The sequence below is a fragment of the Mytilus galloprovincialis genome, chromosome 2 (genome assembly GCF_965363235.1).
Source record: "Mytilus galloprovincialis chromosome 2, xbMytGall1.hap1.1, whole genome shotgun sequence".
Classification (NCBI taxonomy): domain Eukaryota; kingdom Metazoa; phylum Mollusca; class Bivalvia; order Mytilida; family Mytilidae; genus Mytilus; species Mytilus galloprovincialis.
Window position 1 is genome coordinate 39,448,634 of NC_134839.1, and position 23,541 is coordinate 39,472,174.

The 23,541-nt window shown below is 32.9% G+C and overlaps 1 protein-coding gene across 1 annotated transcript; it reads left to right on the forward strand.

Annotated features, from left to right (window-relative positions):
• The first annotated feature begins 7,837 nt into the window (after positions 1-7,837).
• LOC143062237 (uncharacterized) lies at positions 7,838-23,283 on the forward strand. Its single transcript, XM_076234002.1, has 5 exons — positions 7,838-8,075; positions 13,673-14,302; positions 19,504-19,668; positions 21,361-21,510; positions 22,293-23,283. Exons 1-5 carry the CDS (start codon positions 8,003-8,005, stop codon positions 22,625-22,627), a joined length of 1,353 nt encoding a protein of 450 aa, XP_076090117.1. The 5' UTR covers positions 7,838-8,002; the 3' UTR covers positions 22,628-23,283.
• Positions 23,284-23,541: the final 258 nt, after the last annotated feature.

A 23,541-nucleotide genomic window follows, 5' to 3' on the forward strand; every position in this document is an offset into this window, starting at 1 on the left:
GGCCTTTGTTAGTCTTGTATTATTTTAATTTTAGTTTCTTGTGTACAATTTGGAAATTAGTATGGCGTTCATTATCACTTAACTAGTATGTTTGTTTAGGGGCCAGCTGAAGGACGTCTCTGGGTGCGGGAATTTCTCGCTACATTGAAGACCTGTTGGTGACCTTCTGCTGTTGTTTTTTTCTATGGTCGGGTTGTTTTCTCTTTGGCACATTCCCCATTTCCATTCTCAATTTTAATAATTGTCTAAATTCATATCTATCCTAACATTGACATGTAGTTATTTGCGAATTTGAAGAGAAAATTAACAAATATATTCATTTAATTTCAAAGAAAAAACATGAAAACAAATTTACCGTATACGTTGCGTATTTTGCAGAACAATGTATGAAACCTTTTTTTTAACGCGCTATTTCGTGGCGGTAAGTTTTTATTGATAGAGGAAGCCGGAAGAGCCACCGACCTTAGGTTTGAAAGCTGCCCATACTAGTTAAGTACAATGAAAGCCGAGTGCCCCTGCCCCGTGCCTCAGTCTTGATAAGCTGGTGAAATAGAAGCTCGACTACTTGGATCCCTCGGCCCAAAACAAGACGAAACAGATCATTTAAAGATTGTACTAGCTATTGAAGTAATACGAAACAGTTTTTAAATGGTTATCCAATAGAAAATACATTAATTATTACTCTGACTTTGCATGCATTAATATCAGTTTTTCCACTTTCTTCAAGTTTGGAGCATAGTTTGTTTTGTAAAAGAAACTTTTATTTTCCTTCTGAAAACTCAATACCCTTTTAATTTTGTTAAACTACTAGTATTTTATTACCTTTGTTGCAATGAAATACAATTATTTCACAGAGAAATGAAAACCGATTATTTTTTAAAACATGTGAAATAAATCCAATAATTTCACTCCTCTAACAGTATGTAGAAATAGGCATTGTCAAGAGCAGGATTTGTTCCCAGAGAACCGACGATAACCCCTGGGTTTTTTTTGTGGGATTCGTGTTGCTCATTCTTCAGTTTATGTGTACTGTTGTTTGTCTTTTCATCTGTTTTTTTTATTTGGCATGGCATTGTCAATTTCTTTTGAACTCGTGAGTTTTAATATAATTTGGCATGTTTCGCCTCCCTCTTCTACTACTGGTGCTGCTAGTCTCAAAATTCATATATTTTATCATTGACAAATATCGTTGACGAGTATTAACTGATGGAAATCATGAAAAACCTTCTAATATATTGATAAAACTTGCAAGATGATAGTCTTTTCAACCTTTAAAAGATAGAAAGATAAAAATAAATTCTTTTGTTACAGCCGATAAGGAATGCTTTAAAAATACTACTAGTTCCAATTTATTTTTCAATCATTGCTTTTGAAACACTGAAAAGTATATAAAAACCATAAATATTTTTTTAGTGGGATTCGTTAAGTTTTTATTGATGGGGGAAGCCGGAAGAACGACCTATCTTAGGTTTGAAAACTGCCAAAGCTAGAGAAATTACAATCAAAGTCGGGTACCCTCGCCCCGCGCCTCAATCTTGATTGGCTAGTTATATAGTAGCTCGACTACGGGGATCACTCGTCCCAAAACAAGACGGAACAGATCATTTAAAGTAGGTACTAGCCTTCGAAGTAATTCGAAGAAGTTTTAAAATGGTAATTCAATGGAAAATCATTAATTATAACTCTGATTTTGCATGCATTAGTTTTAGTTTTGGACCGGATTCTTTTTGTAAAAGAAACTTTTATTTTCCTTCTGAAAACTCAATACCCTTTTAGTTTTGTTAAATACTAGTATTTTATTACATTGTTTGCAATGCAATACAATTATTTCACGGAAAATGAAAACCGATAATGTTTTAAAACATGTGAAATAAATCCAATAATTTCACTCCTCTAACAGTATATAAAAATAGGCATTTTCAAGAGCAGGATTTGTTTCCAACGAACCGACGATAACCCCGGGTTTATTTTTGTGGGATTCGTGTTGCTCATTCTTCAGTTTATGTGTACTGTTGTTTGTCTTTTCGTAATTTTTTGTTTTTATTTGGCATGGCATTGTCAATTTCTTTTTAACTCATGAGTTTTAATATCCATTAGGTATTTTCTCCGCTCTCATCTACTCCTTATATGCTGCTACTGGTGCTGCTAGTCTCAAAGTTCATATATTGATCATTGACAAATATCGTTGACGATTATTAACTCATGGAAATCATGAAAAACTTTCTATTATATTGATAAAACTTACAAGATGATAGACTGTTCAACTTTTTTGGAATTTTGGATCCTCAATGCTCTTCAGCTTTGTACTTGTTTGGCTTTATAAATATTTCGATTTGAGCCTCACTGATGAGTCTTGTGTAGACGAAACGCGCGTCTGGCGTACTAAAGTATAATCCTGGTACTTCTTCAAAAAGAAAGAAAGATAAAAATAAAAGCTTTGTTACAGTCGTTAAGGAATGTTTTAAAAATATTGCTAGTTCAAATTTATTTTTAATCTAAGTACAAACACTTAACAGATTTTATATTATCAAGAATATAATACCAAATTTAAAAAAAAAATATATATTATTTTGCATTTATAGAAACCAAAGCAACTAAGGCAAAATACGTTTTGATCATAGACAGTTTTAATTTTTATGTTTTCTTTGTTAGTTCATTTAATATACAATGAAGTAATACAAAAACAAACTTGAACATCTTGGACCAACTATTATCTTACAATGGAGATTCTCAAATTGGGATAGGGTATCACTTATTTGTTAACAAAACTTATAGATTAAAACATTTGACTTTTCTACTCTTTACACAAGTATTCCACATTTCAAACTAAAAGACAAATTGAAAGAGTTGGTATTACTTTGCTTCATAAAAAAGAATGGCCAACGTAGATACAAGTATCTTGTCTTAGGGAGGGATAAATCATACTTTGTAAAGAATCACTCTGATTCAAACAAAAAATTCTCTGAAACCGATATTATCAAGATGCTTGATTTCCTGATTGACAACATATTTGTAACGTTCGGAGGACGTGTTTTTCAACAGACTGTCGGCATCCCAATGGGAACAAACTGTGCCCCTCTACTTGCCGACTTGTTTCTTTATTATTATGAGGCTGACTTCATGCAGGAACTTCTTAGGAAGAAAGATAAGAAGTTAGCAATATCCTTTAACTCTACTTTCCGCTATATAGATGACGTTCTTTCACTAAACAATTAAAAATTTGGTGACTATGTGGAACGCATCTATCCCATCGAATTGGAGATAAAGGATACTACAGATACAGTTAAGTCGGCTTCATATCTTGACTTACATCTAGAAATTGACAATGAGGGTCGGTTGAAAACAAAACTTTACAACAAAAGAGATGATTTCAGCTTTCCAATTGTGAACTTTCCATTTCTAAGTATCAACATTCCAGCAGCACCTGCATACGGGGTATATATCTCCCAATTGATACGATATTCCCGTGCTTGCATTTCCTATCATGATTTTCTTGATAGAGGGTTACTGCTCACAAGGAAGCTATTAAACCAGAGTTCCAAATGGTGAAGTTGAAATCATCCCTTCGTAAATTTTACGGACGCCATCACGAGTTGGTTGACCGGTATGGAATAACCGTTTCACAAATGATATCTGATATGTTCCTTACGTCGTAAAAACAAATCCCCTTCCCTTTCATGAATGTGACCTACCGAATTAGACTATATACCGGATTTGTAATCACATGAGCAACACGACGGGTGCCACATGTTGAGCAGGATCTGCTTACCCTTCCGGAGCACCTGAGATCACCCCTAGTTTTTGGTGGGGTTCGTGTTGTTTATTCTTTAGTTTTCTATGTTGTGTCATGTGTCCTATTGTTTTTTCTGTTTGTCTTTTTCATTTTTAGCCATGGCGTTGTCAGTTTGTTTTAGATTTATGAGTTTGACTGTCCCTTTGGTATCTTTCGTCCCTCTTTTATACTTTAATAACATGTCATATTTTAAATCATTGCTAATTTTCAGAAAGAAATATATATTATTAATGCTTTTTAGCATATAATTGCCATTGATTTTTTTCACCATATACTATTACTGTAATCCTGGAACTGGTATTCAATATAAGCCCTACTGTATGATGCTTATCAATAAAGTCTAAAAAGAAACAAATAAAAATACAAGGACATAATATAAATACAATGTATAAAACAATGTAAAAAAGGCAACTTGATCTGAGGCTTAGTTACTTAACTCATATTGTATAGTATATAGTGTATTTTATAATATTTGTCTTAATAAATCGGCATTTCACAATTTGTACTTTTTTTAATTTTAATTTTGCAATTTGATAAGGGACTTTCTGTTCATTGAGTTCGTTTTTATATTCTACTTTTTACAATACTCGAGCTAGTCAACAAACATGAGTTTGTGATATTGATTTATTTTAAGTTGTTGTGTTTAATTTATTAAGTGAAATAAAGAAACCGTACATATGATCTAAGTTTTCATATGGTCCGGCACATAAACACTACACCTTGATAAATAATGTATGAAAGAAGCATTTATAATCATTAAGTAATATTATAACTCTAGCATCTGCATATTACAGAACAACTTTGTATTGCATTTACTATACCTGTTTCTGTTTTCATACACTATCAAAATGCAACTTCTCTTGTATATAGACAATTTCATAATTGAATAAATAAAGGTTGTAATTTACATTTTATTATCATTGCTGCTATCAGAATTTCTTATATTGGGATCCTTATATTTGTAAATGATTTTGAAAAATCAAGATAAAACGTTTATGTGTAAATCAATAGAACCATATTACTGATATTACATTAATAAAAATAGTTGACATTAGACGGTTCCATTTAGGAACCTTCAGGCTCTTTTTTTAACTGTCAAAAAAAATTTCATCAATGTTTTAATATGAGGGTATCCAATAAGGAGTATTCTAATAAAACATAACACGGTAGTATTCAACTTAATCAGAGTTAAAGGTTTCTTTCTTTCTGTTTTTTTTTTCTCAAGCTACCAAATGTTTGTATATAGATACTTTCTCTTGGTTATGATATACCCGATGACGTATTTAAGAAACACTTCTTTTTCTAGTGGGAAATCAAGAAACGTAATCATGAAATCGTTTGCAAACGTTTACAAATACATGTCTGAATATTTCAACGACTGTTAAAAAACAAAATTGCTCGCTTTCAGTTATTGTATATAGGTGCAATAGCCTATTAACAATGATATTCAAAAACTTTATTGTTAAATTCATGATAAAACACTTGACCTATAACAAAAGCTAATCTTTTTGAGTTTGCTTAATTTACTTATTCGAAGTGGGTTTTTTTTCAAAAAAATTGTTATATTATAATCTTCTTAGCTCCGCTCAATCATAGTTGAAAATGTCTGATAAATTAGAATATATATATATGATTGTAGTTTCCAATTGTAATTATGCACTATTACATGAATACATATGATATTGGTGTATCAGTTCTGAAAACATAGGAGTATTTAATTTTTGTTGTATTCAATAATTAATGGCAATGCGAGTTGTTTAAATTAAGGACTGATATGATCGAATAGAGTAGAAACTTTTCTATTTACAATTTATACTTGGATACATGGCTTTATAAAAATGCAAAAGAACATTTTTAAATGAACATTGAAACGAATACTGTGTGTTTATATAATGGTGTTTGTCAGATGTATAACGAGTGCGGATACGGTTCTATAAAATAGACTGTGAATCAGGTAAAATCCTTTCTGTTTTATCTCAGAACGAAAATGGGTATTTTGTTTATTCAAAATTATTATTTTTTTTCTGTTTACCAAAAAAAATCAAAGATGGACAGAATACGCCAAAGACATTTAAACATTATCAACATGTAATTTATGTTATGGTTTAATATTTAAAAAAATGACTAGATTTTGAGTCATTTGTTTGAAAATACATGCTGGAATTTTTACTCGCATTCTATGAAATGTTTTTGTAAAATTGCCAGTGAGAAAAAAATATCCACCGAAAACAAAGGGTAATAATGTAAACAATAAACAAAAGTGATACTGTATAAGAAGTTAAAATGCGTGGAATATACACTGTGTTATTGACAATTATCAAAGAATTCATCGAGTCTGCAAAACCTAATAAGATAAAAAGTAAAATATATATAATTATGTTACATGCATCATAATGATATATTCTGGACTGAGTTTGTTTTACTTAAAATTTGTTAATATCACAAATTTTATATTTTGTTCTCTTACTAATTGTTAGTACTGAAGTTTATGAATTAGTAAGTATGATATACAATATGGTTTCTGCACTAATATTGAGGATTTTTTTTCATATTGTATTAAATACTTCAGTAATTTCAATATACCCACTACCACAACTCTTTGCCATCAGTAAGGACGCTTTTAACTTTTAGGTAACCAAAATAATTTAGACATTATATTTAATTGCTTTATGGTTCTAATAAAAGTGAGTACTAGGAGAGATCGATTAAGAAGAGGACATACACTAATAGTTACAGCTTCTTGCAAAAGGTGTCTCAATTCAGTGTCAAATGGTCAAATTTGCTTTATATTTAACTGATCTGCAATTCCCTACTTTTAATAAAAGTATATTTAGAAAAAAATGACTATCAAATATATTTGCAAAAATTTCATTTTAATTGACAAAGAAATCTACATTAAATATTTGATACTCTATGATAAATTAAGAATGGATGATTTAAACAAATCTGTGTATGCTACTCTTATTCATGATTTTTTTGTCAGATATTCAGAATCATAGAGTTTTGCCAATAAAACCTGTACTTTGTTATCCGAATTTCTTTTTATCATAATTTTATTACAAATACTTTTATATTTTTTTAAATATTATAAATCCTTGATATTTAATCATAGTTCTTAAAGAACAATAATGTGCAAATGTTAAATGTACAAAATATCTGAAGAGAATCATTTCCCGCTAAATTTAAAATTGAATATATGTCATAAACAAATACATAGACCTGTATTTTTTTCTACTTCTGAGTTCCTTAATTTATATACTATCACTTTATTACAATCTTTAAAAAAAAATTGAGCAGATTATTGTATCGTTTGCTGAACTTTTTTTTACATCATCCCGGTCGGATTTTTGTTTCAGAACTAAGCTATTGAATTGAATGTGAATTTGTTCTGGTGTTTACCTATTCCGTTTTCCGTTTTGGGCATCTACAGCACTCTCGGTATCTTCTTAAGGATGATTTATACATAAAGAGTTGTATCACAAAAAGGAACTTAAAAGAATAGTCATTGTCCCGTTTATATTTCCTTCATTAATTTTTCATACACGCACTTGAGAAATAAAAAAACATAGGACCAATACTTTTATTGCAAAATTTGATCAGATACTTTGGTCCGTACCTAAATGACAAAAGAAATGTTTTTTTCATATGTTTTGCGAACTGGGAATGACATATGAAATAGATATATAGATTCTACCACTGCATCGAGTGTAATACGATATTTATCCACTCGAGACAGATAAATTTTCAAATTTAAAACGCGAGGCTTGCCCGAGCGTTTTAAATATTTAAAATTTAACTGTCGAGAGTGGATAAATGTCGTATTACACGAGATTTGGTGGTGGAATCTGTTTCTCTTATGATTTTCTAACATTATGCCGGCAAACTTTTTCCTTCTTTTCGAATGATCTGTCAAAAGATGTGTTCTTTCTATGTGACGTCATCAGGCATGGTCGCATTGTTTTCATGCCATCACGAAAGGAATTTCAGAGGAAAGCAAGAAAATTCGACGTCAGAATCGGATTTTAACCAATGAAGTACACTGAGATCAAACGAACCACACGTTGATTAATTTTTTTTATACAATGGGTGCAGAAAGGGATAAATTGACGAAGAATTAGAGAAATATATATATATTATATTTTACATTTTTCTATTGGATCTTTATAATTTTAATTGGGTTATTTTTTTTAGAGTAAATCGTAGGCAATCATGCATATCTCGTGTGTTGTTTTGGTCATATATATGGTACTGATATGTTTCTACAGATGTAGTGATAGATACAGTGAGTATTTGCTGTTTAGAAGTTTAGTGCTTCCCTTAAACTTTATACCATAAAAAGGTAATTTGGAGCAGACGTTAAAAAAAAGACCTCCTTAAACATCAAAATAACACAAGTTTTAAACAAACTTAGTGTTTCTATTCTTTACTCGATCTTGATATCTATATCACTAATGGAAAGCTGAATACTAAAATTTATGATAAAAGGGATGATTTTTCATTTCCTATCGTGAATTATCCGTTTTTAGATGGTGACGTTCCCTTGTCACCATCTTACGGTGTTTATATATCTCAACTTGTACGATTCGCTCGTGTATGTAACAATGTTTTAGATTTTAACGAGAGAAATTTATGTATTACTGAAAAATTATTACACCAAAGTTTTCGTTATCACAAACTAGTCAAAACATAGTTAGTGTTTTTGTAGTGTCTTTGAATTCGCTTTTGTCATTTGAAGGATACGGAAGAGTCTTTAATCTTCTACCATACAAAAGATGAGACGGCGTAAGTGGTTCTGGATCCTTTTCATCAGTAGAGATGTACGTTAACGGTCGGTTATTCAGTATGCACTCGATTTCTGTAATAACGGTGTGTAGCATATCTAAGTCGATACAGGCACGTCCTAATGTTTTCTTGAGCGAAGTTTTTGTGAGTCCAATAAGTCGCTCCCACCATCCTCCGTACCAAGGAGCTCTGCTGGGTATAAATTTCCACAATGTTCCTAACTCACTAAGCTTTCCGTGCACTTTTTCTGATTTGAATATTTTAGAAATCTCTGTCGCTGCAGATTTATACGTAGAAGCATTGTCAGATATCATAATTTTCGGTAAAGACCGACGGCTAACAAATCTGCGAAAAGCTAATAAAAATGAATGTGTCGTTAAATCCTGAACTAACTCAATGTGAACAGCTCTGGTTGAGGCGAACGTAAAAAGACATATATACGCTTTTGTTTCCTTGTTACCATTTTGTCGTACATGTAACGCTCCTGTGAAATCAACTCCCGTGACGCTGAATGGCAGGTCTTCTCCAAGACAATCCTTTGGTAGTGGTGGTGGGTCAGACACCACATACGGTCGACTAATTATCTTCCTACAGGGAATACAATTCCGTAATGCGGTTTTCACTCTTTGTCGGATTTTCGGTATCCAATACGTCTGTTGAATTAACGTAATTGTCCCATTTATTCCACTGTGATTTTGTAGTTTGTGTGCGTCCAAAATTATCAATGTTGTCAACGGGTGTTTTGTCGGAAGTAAATAAGGGTATTTCACTGTTTCGCTAACGAGCGCATTGTCAATTCTTCCGCCGGAACGTAGTAGTCCTTTTTCGTCGATATATAACCGTAACTGACGTACTATAGGTAGTCGATTAGTATCCTTTGAAACAATATTGCGGATTTCATTCATAAAAATAGTTTGCTGTACATTCCGTATCAACACGAGTGAAGCATTTTGAATCTCGTCTACCTCTAAATGTTGGTATTTCCTGTTTTGTGAAAGTGTTCTGCAATTCGCTATAAAGCGCAATACGTAAGACATTATACGAAGCAGTTTCGGAAAACTGCTGAACTTCTCTATATTGATGACTTCCTTTACAACTGTGAATCTGTCATCATTTTGTTGAATTTGCCGGACTATGGCTTTACTTTCATTGTCTGTAATTGTTGTCATAGCAACGGAATTTCGATCCCAATGCGGCCACTGTTCTTCATGTGCAAGCCATTTCGGTCCGTTGAACCAAGTACCATTATTCAAAAACTTAGATGAAGACATGCCGCGGGTAAGATAGTCGGCGGGGTTACAGTCAGTTGGACAATACCTCCAAGTTTTATTTTCCACAAGTTGTCGGATTTCTGTAATTCTATTAGATATAAACGGTTTTTGTATTTTCGACGAATACAACTAACTCAGAACGATTTGGCTATCACACCAAAATGTAATTTCTGTAATTCCTAAAATATTTGATACATGTTTAGCTAATTTCGCTCCAACTACGGCGCCCATCAACTCCAATCGCGGCAAAGTAATTACTTTAAGCGGTGCAACTCTGTTTTTAGCCATAACTAATTGCGACTGTTTTCCTTGTACAATGTAGGCGCATGCTCCATAAGCTTGTTTGCTAGCATCGGTAAAAATGTGTATTCTAGCTGTTTGTGGTGATAATCCATCGTTGTTAAGTAGTCTGGTAAGTTCAACTGATTTTGTATCTTTAAGATCTGTAGATAAAGTAGTCCATTGCGTAGTTACATCTTCAGGTAAGCGTTCGTCCCATCCAAAATTACGTTTCCATAGTGACTGCATTAGTATCTTAGCTTTCATGTCACGGGACTAAGTATGCCAAGCGGATCAAAGATTTTAGACGACTGTCGTAATATTTCTCTTTTGGTTACATCTACTATGGTTGAATCTATATCTACTTCTGCAAATAAAAGTTTGTCGTCCGCAACATTCCAGCGCATTCCAAGTATGTTGACCTCGTTACTGGAATCTAGTACGTTTTCTGTTTTAGCAAGTTGTCGTAGTCTGTTAGAATTAGAGTTCCATGATCTGAGGTTAAAGCCTCCTTTCTGTAATAAACACATGGAATCACGGTAAAATTGCATTAAGTCGTCTTCATCAGTAAAACTAGTTAAAACATTATCAACATACAAGTCTTGTGTAATTCTTGAAGCTGTTGAACTAGGATATAAACCTCTGACTTATCCGAAAAATTACGGATACTATCTAATGTGTATGAGGGTGCTGGCAAATCTAAAAGAGCTTTCATATAAGCGTTCACAATTTTGTGTGTTTTCCCAAAGCGATTTACTAATAACTCCACGGCTTTGTGATAGTTTGCGCTGGACAAGTTTAAACCATTTATGACATTCATAGCGTCTGCATCAAGAAGTGACTGAAGGTACGTGAATTTCTGGACATCAGTAAGTGTATGATTGCTGTGAATTGTGTTTTCAAACGACTCCCAAAAGTATTGCCACTCAAGAATATCTCCAGAAAAAGTAGGTAGGGTTAGCTTCGGCAAGCGGTGATTTTGACTAGACAGGGAACTAGTTTGTGAAGAAAATCTTGGGATGAATTCTGTGTTCATTACAGGACGGGTTTCGGAATTGACTTCATGCATGTTCATGACGGGGCGTGTGTTTGGAATGCTTTCATGTACATGTACGTGTAACTGTTTGTGCTAATTTCTTATAACGGCGCAAATGTGTTTCGAAATCTAAATTATACTCATCTGCATCTGTGATTTCAACTTCTAGATCTTCATCCGATGTATTTTCCAAAATCTGTTCATCCAGTTTAAGAATTACACTTTGTTTTTTCACTATAGCGTCAATAACTGGACCTGCAATGTCAATATCCATCTCCGAATCAGTGTTCAGCTCATCTAGTTTCTTGAAGAATTTCGTGACAGCGGCTCTGTTTCCAGCTCGAATAGACTTGATTCTCGACGAATCCATCTTTTATCCTGGTCACGGCACCAATCTCGTGATCGTATAATTGTAGTTTGCGTTGTGTTTTGAATAGAGAAAAAAGACGTCTATACAAATGGATGATTTAATGCTGGAATACAATGACGTTAATACATAGCAACCATGACGTTACATATAGAGAGCGGTAACGCGTATAAGTACATGTATGAATCCCGCGTAATGTGATTGTCTCTATTTATCCTCGACAACTAAACCCCTAACGGGAAGGATTGTGCCTGATGTTCATATGATGAAATCATAATCTTTCAGTCAGTTTAATTGAAGTCTGGAGCTGGCTTGTCAGTTAACTGCTAGTAGTCTGTTGTTATTTATGTATTCTTGTCATTTTGTTTATTTTCTTTGGTTACATCTTCTGACATCAGACTCGGACTTCTCTTGAACTGAATTGTAATGTGCGTATTATTATGCGTTTACTTTTCTACATTGGTTAGAGGTATAGGGGGAGGGTTGAGATCTCACAAACATGTTTAACCCCTCCGCATTTTTGCGCCTGTCCCAAGTCAGGAGCCTCTGGCCTTTGTTAGTCTTGTATTATTTTAATTTTAGTTTCTTGTGTACAATTTGGAAATTAGTATGGCGTTCATTATCACTGGACTAGTATATATTTGTTGAGGGGCCAGCTGAAGGACGCCTCCGGGTGCGAGAATTTCTCGCTACATTGAAGACCTGTTGGTGACCCTCTGCTGTTGTTTTTTATTTGGTCGGGTTGTTGTCTCTTTGACACATTCCCCATTTCCATTCTCAATTTTATTAGTGTATATCTCTATATGATTCTCAACAGCATAGGAAAATTGTTAAACATTAAACAGACTACTAGAACACACCTGCGAAATGCGGGCATTTAGAGCTTGGTTGAAAGTATGTAAACTGTTGTAGGGAGAATTTCTGTAAAAGATTTTATGTCTGGAGAAGTTCACAAAAGGTATCATCATTCATAAATACTTGGAGACAGGATAATTTTTTTAACCGTCTCCCTTTTTCCAATTTCTGTTAAATTCCATTTTTTTCGCGTTTCTGTATATTATGAACATACGTATACTATAAATAAAGTGTATTTTCTATCAACTATCAATTTAAAGTTTCCTCTCCACGGCAATCACTGCTATATTATATAGAGAGTCTATATCAACACGAAAATTATTGTCCTGTCCCCGAGTACTCTTATGGAAATTATGTGGAAGTCTTTATGACATAAAAGTTGGTCTGATAACGAAAATAATATCCGGACGCCTTTATTTTCGTTTTTCTCCCAAAACAGTCATAGGAATAGATCACAAATGCGACTATGCATGGTACCTACAGAACACAGAGGCATGATGATTTATTTATTGTGGAAGGAAGAGAAGTGACTCACAAAATGAGGTCTTCTCGTTTAATAGTATAGATAATGGATCTGCCATCGAAGCAAACTTACACGAGTGACATAATGTTCAAGATATAACAACAGTCAATATTTCAGGTTTCTGCAATGATATATAGAGGAAGGACTCCATATTTCAATGCGACTATCCAATGTCAGAAGGAACCGCTTCCCTGTTCTCATTGTTATTATTTAAATATATTTATATTCTGTTCAAATCAAGCTTTAGAAATGTATCCAATTCCTTTTTCTCATAATTTTTCATAAGTTTTATTGTTTCTAGTGTTGTTGGATTGCCATGCTTTTATCTACCAAACATGTATTTTATTAGTCGTATTAATCAATAAGTGAAACATGTATTGTTTTTTATGAAATCTTCAAATGCAGCAAAATTTAACAAAAGATGACAGCATTTCTAGAATTTTCATTGAAAAAGGTGCACAATTTTACATGCATATATTGATAACTCCTCAAAACAAGTTAAAATTTCGTATGGTAAATTATGGCAACGGTAGTATACCACTGTTCGTAATTCATACATCGATTGAGAAAAACAAATCCGGGTTATTAACTAAAACTGAGGGAAACATATCAAATATAAGAGGACAAAGCCACAACAGAAACACTAAAATACAAAACACAAAAACAAACTATAATATAACAATGGCTATTTTCCTGACATGGTACAAGTAAAGTTCGTTTTATGATTCAATGGTTAATGATAATAATGAATTACTTCACTTTGTAGGTTCCTGTATTGACGTATACTTATTCAATAGAACTTCTAGTGGATACTATACACTTAATCATAACGGTTATCCTATAGAAGTATATTGTTCGTTTGAAGGTGTTAGCGGTTATACGTATATATCAAAGTCATCACTCGAATCATCATTCGATTTATCAAAGTTATTCACGACAAAAAATTTTGCAAAAATTCGTACCCTATTAAATAATGGTACACAGAAAGAAGTTAACGTAGAAAATATCAAAAGAGATGCTCTGCACTTTGGATATATCAAGGACAACGTGTCACCATATCTTTATATTTCCTTTCCAAAGAGTTTGGGGGAAAATAATAAAACCATACAGGGATATCGTGCTGCGGATAAGACTTTTAACTGCACAGTCGTTTCTTACGGTTTAGCATTGATGTTTAAATTCTACTATAATCCAACAAGCAGCTACGTACAAGCAGATGGTGACCTAAACAATTTCATGACAGGTTGGATGAATCAATCATTGGCTGTAAATGAAAGTAAATACATGGATAAGGCATTCTACTTTCCATTTAAGATGAGCATGCCAGACTGCTATGGTAATTCGATGACCTCGAATCAAGTGTCCGATACGAAAGCCGCTCTAGGATTACCTTTTGGTATGTATTTACCAAATAAGTGACCTGGCATTTTTTTCTTCTTCGACATGATTGTATTGTACTCTGGTAATCCTCGCAGTATTTTCTTTTTGTACACAATTCTAAAATCGAAAATAAGCATTTTAAACTAATGATCGTTGTTGCTGACTAAACACAAAAAGGATAACAGGTATAGCAGGCATAACAGACATTAACAAAGTTATTGTACAACTAAACACACTAACCATTAACAACCGATTCGTCTGAGAATAGACGGAAAAAAAATTACAACCAACGCATTGTCTATTCAGCCTTATTTGGTACATGGACGTAGTATGCTGTGGTAAAACATGTAAAAAAAAAATGCAAAAAAAAACCCTCCCCGTTACATTTCTAGACCATTCGCTGGTAAAGTAAAACTGCAAAGTCTAGCTACCAACAAGAAGATCCCTCGTCTTAAAATAAAATAAAATAAGGCGCATGATTTGTACAGCAGACTAAAAACGAGCGTTATAATACGTTAGTTGAAATAGCCCTAGTTGATATTTGAAACCCGCCAATCAAGAAAAAAGCCAGTACGAATCCCAAACTGCTTAATTGTCAAAGGTGTGAAGGTATTTAAAATCGTCAGACCATCAACGGTACGAACATCTTTATTTGCATTATTTGTATATCACATCGTCTCAAGCCATTGTTGATGAAGGATTAACATGATTAACGAACTCTCCCGAGTTTAAATGTAATTTCAAAATGTCTTAGTGCAGTTTGATATGACTAAAGACGATATATTTCACTTACTTTTCTCTTATTCACTTGATTTTTCAACACTTTAATTAAGGACTATTTCGAGCACGTGCAAAATTAGTCCACAATTAATAAGAATGAACTTTAATACCTACACGGTCGTCACAAAGAGACAGTTATAAGGTATTTCGCTTTTATCAATTATTCCAAAACATTTAGATTTAGTTTAAAAGATAAAAAAAGAATTAATCAAGATAGTAAGAAAACCATGATTCAATAAAGAAATAATTGAGAAGAATGATCATTACGAACATACGTATCAAACAAAGCAGCAATTTAAATTATTTTCTATTCTTTATGGGTATTTCCCACCTCCTTAAATCTTAGGCAAGATGTCTGGTTATTACCAGACCGATTCTCCGATTGCGCATTATCCACATAACCCTACTCGTTTCGGTTGTCGGTGTGTGTATGGCTTATGTATGTTACAGACACTTTCTAAATTTAGGCATTTTGTAAAATGTCTGCAAGATTCAGTCATTTTACATAATGCCTAATTTTTTTAGGCATCTTACAAAATGCCTGGAAAAACTGAAAGGCATTTTACAAAATGCATGAAATTGTTTTATTAAATGAAATGCTAATAAACGATTGAAAAATTTGGACAACATAGCAGTTTTATGGTTGATGATTACTGACTGTTAAGAGTTTGAGTACACATTTTTTAATGAATTATTCCAAATCCACACAAGCAAAGAGCTCGACAATGTTTTGTTATTTTAAAAAATATTTGGATGACAGCACTGAACTGTTACACAATATTTGACCTGTGATTTTTTGCAAATACATTTTTGGCGTAAAATCTGGTTTTAGCACTTCGATCACATTTAGAGAAACCTGGATTATCACACATTTAGCTATTTCAGTACCTTTTATGATAAAACACTAAATATTCGACAGCATTATGATTCGCAATAAGCACACACGTCATGCATGAATATCTTTCATTTTTATATGTTCTAAAAAATGGTTCAAAGTACATTACAATGGTTAGTTTGATTTGTTTCTTTTGGTTTATGGATTTTAACAGACTGAGGCAGACCTGCATATGATGGGTGAAGCATCTATAGCATGAGAAGCTTACCATGCCAATGCATCTTTTTTTGTCTCTTCTTCGAGATTTTAACAGCAGTCAACTACCTTTTTAATAAATGTATCAGATTGCAAAGACCCAGGAATGTCCTTGTCAAATGATATGTTCTTTTTAGTGAAACTCATGAGTATATTAATAGCCCAGTAGTCAGCACTTCTGTGCTGACATGAGTTATCATTGATGTGGTCATATTTATGAATAAACTGTTTACGAAACTTTTCAATTTTGGAAATACTTAGGCTTTTCTACCTCAGGAATTGATTACCTTAGCTGTATTTGGCAAAACATTTAGAAATTTAGGTCCTCAAGTGTATCTTCAACTTCGTACTTTATTTTGCCTTTTTAACTTTTTTTGGATTCGAGCGTCACTGATGAGTCTTTTGTAGACGAAACGCCCGTCTGGCGTAAATACAAATTTTAATCCTGGTACCTATTTTGAGTATATTTTCAGTACGTTACTTATATTTGCATCAAAACAATGGCGAAACCCATGCTATAGAGGGGGAATATGTTTGGATGTGGATGTATAAATTCTCATTCTTTCTGAATGTGGAAATTGATTATATTGCCACATGTAAGAAACTGAAACACGCTCTGAACATAGAGAATCCTATGACTGTTCTTTTTGTCTCTATCCAAAATGCCTTCATTTCAAATGAAGGCGGCTGTTGGATTTCATGTGCTTTACCCGGGCCAATCCCCTGCAGAAATAACCAAGATGAATATAACCAAATTATTTTCGTCTTAAAAATGTATGAAATATTTGCCACTGAAAGCAAACAAACAACAATCAGTCGAATGAAAACAAACTTTTCTATGCTTCATATGTTTAACTTCACTGTTTTAAATCTAGATTTTCTAAAATTCCATCGTAAATTTTATTCTATTGAAATAACAATTTGTCCTTATGTCGTTTTGACAGCATAATAATATTTTTACTACTGGTAACTTAATACAGAGCAAGTACATATTTAACTTAGTTTCACTAAAGGGTCATATCATATGAGATATAAACTTTCCCATCTGGTTATTGCAGAATAAATTAATTCTCGAATCATTAGTTATCATGGTTATTTTATTTCCAAGATGTTGTGTTTTTGTCATTTTTGTGTTGCATCTCAATGATATCCTTTTTCTACAAATTGTCTGAAACTGCACAGGCAATTTGTTGAATTTTGTTTTAAAATTTCAGTCATTTAAGAGAATGACTATGTATTATTAGTCATTTTGTATAATGCCTGTCAAGTTAATGCATTTTGTTAACTGCCTGAAAATTCAGCCATTTTACAAAATGCCTATATTTAGAAAATGCCAGTAACATATATATATGTGTTTGAATTAAGTATCATTAGTCTATCATTTTTATTGAATATTCCGGTCCTTTCTTTTAATTGATGTCTTAATTATTTGAGCTGATTCCCTTGTGTTTCCATAACTTTAGTTCTTTTGTATATATAAGTTCGCTACTCAGTTTCAAAATAACAAGCTTTTCATAACACTAGTATATATTGATAGAGGACTAATAAGGGAACCAAAAACAACAAAAATGAAATATAGGTCAATGTACTTGTTTTCGAGATATAAGCCATTGAAATTTTGGCTGGAAAATGTTCTGTCTCGATTTTTCATAGCTTTATCATTGACAAGTTTAAGTCCTTAAAAACTATCAAAAAATAACAAAGATTTTATAAGACTTTTACAGATTGCTTGTAATTAAACATGTAAAATATTTATAAAAAGAAAAATGGGGGTTAATGGGCAATGTTTTAAGGCATTCAAATGGATAAAACCAGAGGATTTCGAAAATCCGACAAAAATATCAAAACAAGACAAGCGAACTAATCTAAATTTTCTAGATAATACCTTGATTTTTTACCATATGTAAACCTACAATATACAGCAAACTAAACTTTAGTTTGATCTTAGATTATACCTTTAACGTATTTTCTTCCTTAAATATATGCTGCTAAGTGTATTTTTGCTGTATATGTGATGAATAATGGCATGACACGGGTTATGTTCTTCTCATATATGCTATGATGGTATGATACTAAACCCCTAACGGGAAGGATTGTGCCTGATGTTCATATGATGAAATCATAATCTTTCAGTCAGTTTAGTTGAAGTCTGGAGCTGGCATGTCAGTTAACTGCTAGTAGTCTGTTGTTATTTATGTATTATTGTCATTTTGTTTATTTTCTTTGGTTACATCTTCTGACATCAGACTCGGACTTCTCTTGAACTGAATTTTAATGTGCGTATTGTTATGCGTTTACTTTTCTACATAGGCTAGAGGTATAGAGGGAGGGTTGAGATCTCACAAACATGTTCAACCCGCCGCATTTTTGCGCTTGTCCCAAGTCAGGAGCCTATGGCCTTTGTAAGTCTTGTTTTATTTTAATTCTAGTTTCTTGTGTACAATTTGGAAATTAGTATGGCGTTCATTATCACTGAACTAGTATATATTTGTTTAGGGGCCAGCTAAAGGACGCCTCCGGGTGCGGGAATTTCTCGCTACATTGAAGACCTGTTGGTGACCTTCTGCTGTTGTTTTTTTCTATGGTCGGGTTGTTGTCTCTTTGGCACATTCCCCATTTCCATTCTCAATTTTATGAAAACAATAGACATATATTATCTTCATTAATATTTTTTAAAACAAGTGCATTAAAATATAATATTACTTGTATGACATAAGAACCTGAAAGGAACAGTGTTCGACAAATGGATGTGGGAGACAACAAAGGGATACTGAACCCTTTAGTCGAATCCAAACTGATAACACCGTAGTAAGAAACGAAAAACAAATAAAGGACAAACAAATTAAAGTCAAACGAACACAAAAAAGAAACAGAAAACAATAACTTAGCAGCAAGAACAAAATATCGAACACATATCTTTATTCAGAGGTAGACTAAAGATATTTTACACGGTACAACTCTAAAGTAAATGTATATATGTCATTGAGATTACAGACGGATGAATGACACGCTTTTACTGTATATATCCTATTCCATGAGTGAGGACGTAAACATTTATTTATAAATTCTTTAACTCAACCAATAGCTGTACAATGTTCCATAAAATTTCTGATATTTAACCATTTAAGTGCTTTAACGCCAGCGTCCCTGAGGATTGTATGTTGAAGAAGCAGGCATGTGGCGTATCAAAGTAAAAGCCTAGTCTTTGATGTGTTTTACGGTGTAAGCTTTGCAAGTATAGAGGATGACGAAAACGTTTATTTTCATGTATTATCTTAATTGAAACATGTGAATGACTTGATATTATAAGACTTAACACATTTTTATTATTGTTAATAATATTGCAGACATAGTATGTGAGCGTCTTGAGTGTTGTCATGAAGATGACACAGGTTGTTGTACGTCTGATGATAGCAACTGTACATCCGAATCAGTATACATTTGCAAAAATATTAACGGAAATTATGAAAAGATGTCGAAACCATGTAACATTGACAATCGCTCATGTCCAGGTTAGTATTATTTATTATGTAGTATTTAATGAAGAATTAAAGAAGAATGGGGTATTATATACGTAAATGAGATAACAATCCAATCGCATAAATAATTTGGAGACACATATGGTAAACATAGTCTCAAACGATGGACGGTTGCCTATACATTTATTCAATCTTTTTTTCAGTCCCAAGTATGAAAGCCTGAATAAATCAAACAAAAAAATATTTACAAACCATATTATATTACCAACATCAATGCCCTATATACCTACACAAAGGTTTTAATTTCTTTCCTTATTCACACATGTCATATTCATATTAATGGCTATTATTGAGTTCTTGACATTTGTATTTATAGAAAATCAAACAATAGTACAGTAGATCTGGTTTTTTCGGTATATCTGTTTCTTTACTTCCTCCTAAACCGGGGCCCGAACACAGCTATGCTTTCTACATCTTACATCTACGGCAACATCGCCTAACAATTCGCATACGCCGTATACCTTCGTCTATTTATAGCTGATAAAAATCAGCGTTTGATTCGGGAGATGTTGCAGAAGCATTAAACTGTTCAACAAAATCCCCCTATCAATAAGTCAACGCACACTAATTTCAATGATTTAACATTTCGTTATCTAAGTACTATTTCTGTGGTAGTGTAGGTTATCTCTTACCACCAACTTGGGCCAAGACGGTTTTTCAGATCATACTATCTAGAATATCGTCATTTGTATTTCAAACCAAAACTATACAGATAAGTGCAACCTACAGCTTAGTTTACAAAAAAATATTCAATCCATTTTTTTTCAATTGAATTTTCTCCAACCATCTCTGATTTTAAAAAAAATGGCAGTACCTACGTTTAATGCTTGGTTAAGCTTATGTTCTTACATAATGTGTTATCGATGTAAACAACATAGATTATTAATCACTGGTTAAATAACTGCAAGGTTAAACGCACAAGTGAAATCCAATACCATTGTAAAAGTTGACTCCCCTACCAAATGTCTATCTACCTCCTATATATCATTTTAATTCTTTCATTTATGGATGAAGATTTCCTGTATCTTCTATTTCAATATGTTATAAGTTATGTTTTGAACAAAAGGACTTCAAAGTCAGTGGAAGGTCTTCATCAGTGAGCGTTTGAACTTATGCTATTGACATCTTATGGGGTGAAATTCTTCGATATTTTTGTATTATCACTAATTGTGATTTTTAGATCGACATATGGTCAAGAAAGGAATACTATCAAAATATTTTTACGGATTTTCTTTTGTAGAATGCAAATATCAAATATTCATTGAATGAAAAAGAATATCAAATAAAAATTTCCATTCAAGTTGTTAAAGCATCTCACTAAATTTATTGTGTTTGACGCAATGCTATTTCTAATACCATCACAGAAGAGAAGCAAACAAACGGGTGATTATTCATTTTCAAAAAAATGATAAGTAAAAGAGGAACTGGCAACATTACTGAATAATAACCGATGATAAGGAACCACCCAACTGCGGATTGACAGATGCTCAACCAATAACCGATGATAAGGCACCACCCAACTGCGGATTGACAGATGCTCAACCAATAACCGATGATAAGGCACCACCCAACTGCGGATTGACAGATGCTCAACCAAAGACAATCTTTCATGCTTATTACAAAATATGGTCTTTGCTGTGTATGTATTACTGCTTTACATTCAAGATCAATGGAGTACTTGGGAAGATTTTGGAGAATGTTCAGTTACTTGTGGAGAAGGAAAGAAGTCGCAGACCAGAAAGCGTTTCTTACCTTGCGCTAAAATAGATGAAACCGTCATCCAAAACAATGTTTGTTATAAAACCAAATGTCCAGGTATTTTAAAATTTATAATAAGTATCGAGAAAACTCTTGCATATAAAGCACAATTTTTTGATCACAACAAATCAGATACGCAATAAGCTACTCCACAAAATATAATTGGATAGCAACTAAAATTCGGTAACTGGATAAAGACACTGTAACAGATATGCCACGGAAGGATATATTAAGCCTGCATTCAAAGAAAACTATGCAAATAAGATATATTGCCGGCAGCGCGGCGGAAAAGACAGTAAGAAACGCATGGAAACATTCGAAACTAAATTTCAGTCATACGTAATACGGGTTCCTATTGAAACCAAAAGTGAAATAAGGCCGCATTTCCCACGCTACTGTTACCTTGAGGGCAATAACGTTCAAAATCCAGCTAAATGCATCTTATTGATACAAAGTCGGATTCAGGATCATATGACAAATATGCATTTTTGTCTATTGGATGTTAAGTTTCCAAATAACCCTTTGCAACCGTTTGTAAATATTTGACAATGCAATATTCCAATATTTTTTTTCACATCTTGTCATGCTGGGTCTTTTAAAACTTATTATACGGTTTAGGTTATGATCATGATTGAATGATATGTCGTATGTCCCTTTTATTTAAACTTATTTGGATAATTGTTTACACTGGTTATCATATTACAGATCCTTATATGCATGTAGTTTGGGTGATTATTCTCTGGTGATCATTTCACTTCTCATTTCTATATTATTAAATCTCTTAGCATTAGTATAACATGTATCATCAATTATAATTTTATATTTCTCTGCTCATAAAGTTTACAAATGGGATTACCTTAACTCGATGAGCCTCACAATAGAGGAAAAGAAAGAAATGATGAAAGATGAACTGGTTGAACTCAAGGCTAACCTGACCGTCGACAAAAAGAATACATCATCTGCAATAAGACGTAGAACATCAGCACCTGACGACAGGCCGTCTGCTTCTTCAGTTGGTTATTTCGCAATATTACTTCTAGTAATACCGTTGGTTCTCATAGTTTGTGTGGATTCCATCAGATTCTTTCAGTCAAAAAAGAAATATAGGAAGAAACGAATTTGCCCAAGTCAAAGAGGTGAAGAACAGACAGTTACGGAACTTAAAACAGAATGAAATAAAAATTGACCGAACACGCAGTAGGACTAACTAAGTGTGGAAGACTGAAAAGACACATACAAACATACTTTTATGTATCAATGTGTGAAAGTTCTTTTATTTTTATATTATTAATGATTCAATATTTTTTTTTTTTGCATTCAATTCCATTAGTAGATGCTGCCTGGTCTACACCATCTATATTATCGAAACAAGACTAACAAACTCTATCAACTACACGCTAATAGAGTGCTAGATAATCTTCTACTAAAGCAGTAGAGTTTGATCTATGTTATAACTTTTTTTCACAACGTTTACATTCGAAAACCATTAAATAACAAGGATGTGTCCATAGTACACGGATGCCCCACTCGCACTATTGTTTTCTATGTTCAGTGGACCGTGAAATTGGGGTCAATACTTTAATTTGGCATTGAAATTAGAAAGATCATATCATAGGGAACATGTGTTATAAGTTTCAAGTTGATTGGACTTCAACTTCATCATAAACTACCTTGTTTTTAAGAATGAAATTTTAAATTCATCTACATTCAAGTCCATCCGCTCCACAGACAGTCATATAGTTAACAAACATATCACAACCACATTAAAGCTGAAGGCTTCTTCTGAACATTTGAAGGTTCCTACTATGTATTGGTTACCTAAACTACACAAAAAAAACATTTAAATATCGTTTCATCTCGGCCTCTAGTAAGTGTTCTACACCTAATCTTTCGGTGCTCTTAACTAGTTCATTAACTACTATTATAGAGCTTTTAATAAACTAATGTAATAAAATATATGAACATAGTGGTATAAACCATTTTTGGAGTGTAAAATATTCCTTGGATGTTTTAGATAAATTACGTGCTTTTGATGGTCCTTTTGATTCTGTTGACAGTTTTGATTTTTCTACTCTTTACACTACACTT

Excerpts from the sequence above, each read along its gene's own strand:
- LOC143062237 (XM_076234002.1), top strand. The coding sequence starts at position 8,003 with ATGCATATCTCGTGTGTTGTTTTGGTCATATATATGGTACTGATATGT. Across the intron at positions 14,303-19,503 it reads CGCTCTAGGATTACCTTTTG|ACATAGTATGTGAGCGTCTT; the intron begins GTATGTATTTAC and ends ATAATATTGCAG. Across the intron at positions 19,669-21,360 it reads TGACAATCGCTCATGTCCAG|ATCAATGGAGTACTTGGGAA; the intron begins GTTAGTATTATT and ends TTTACATTCAAG.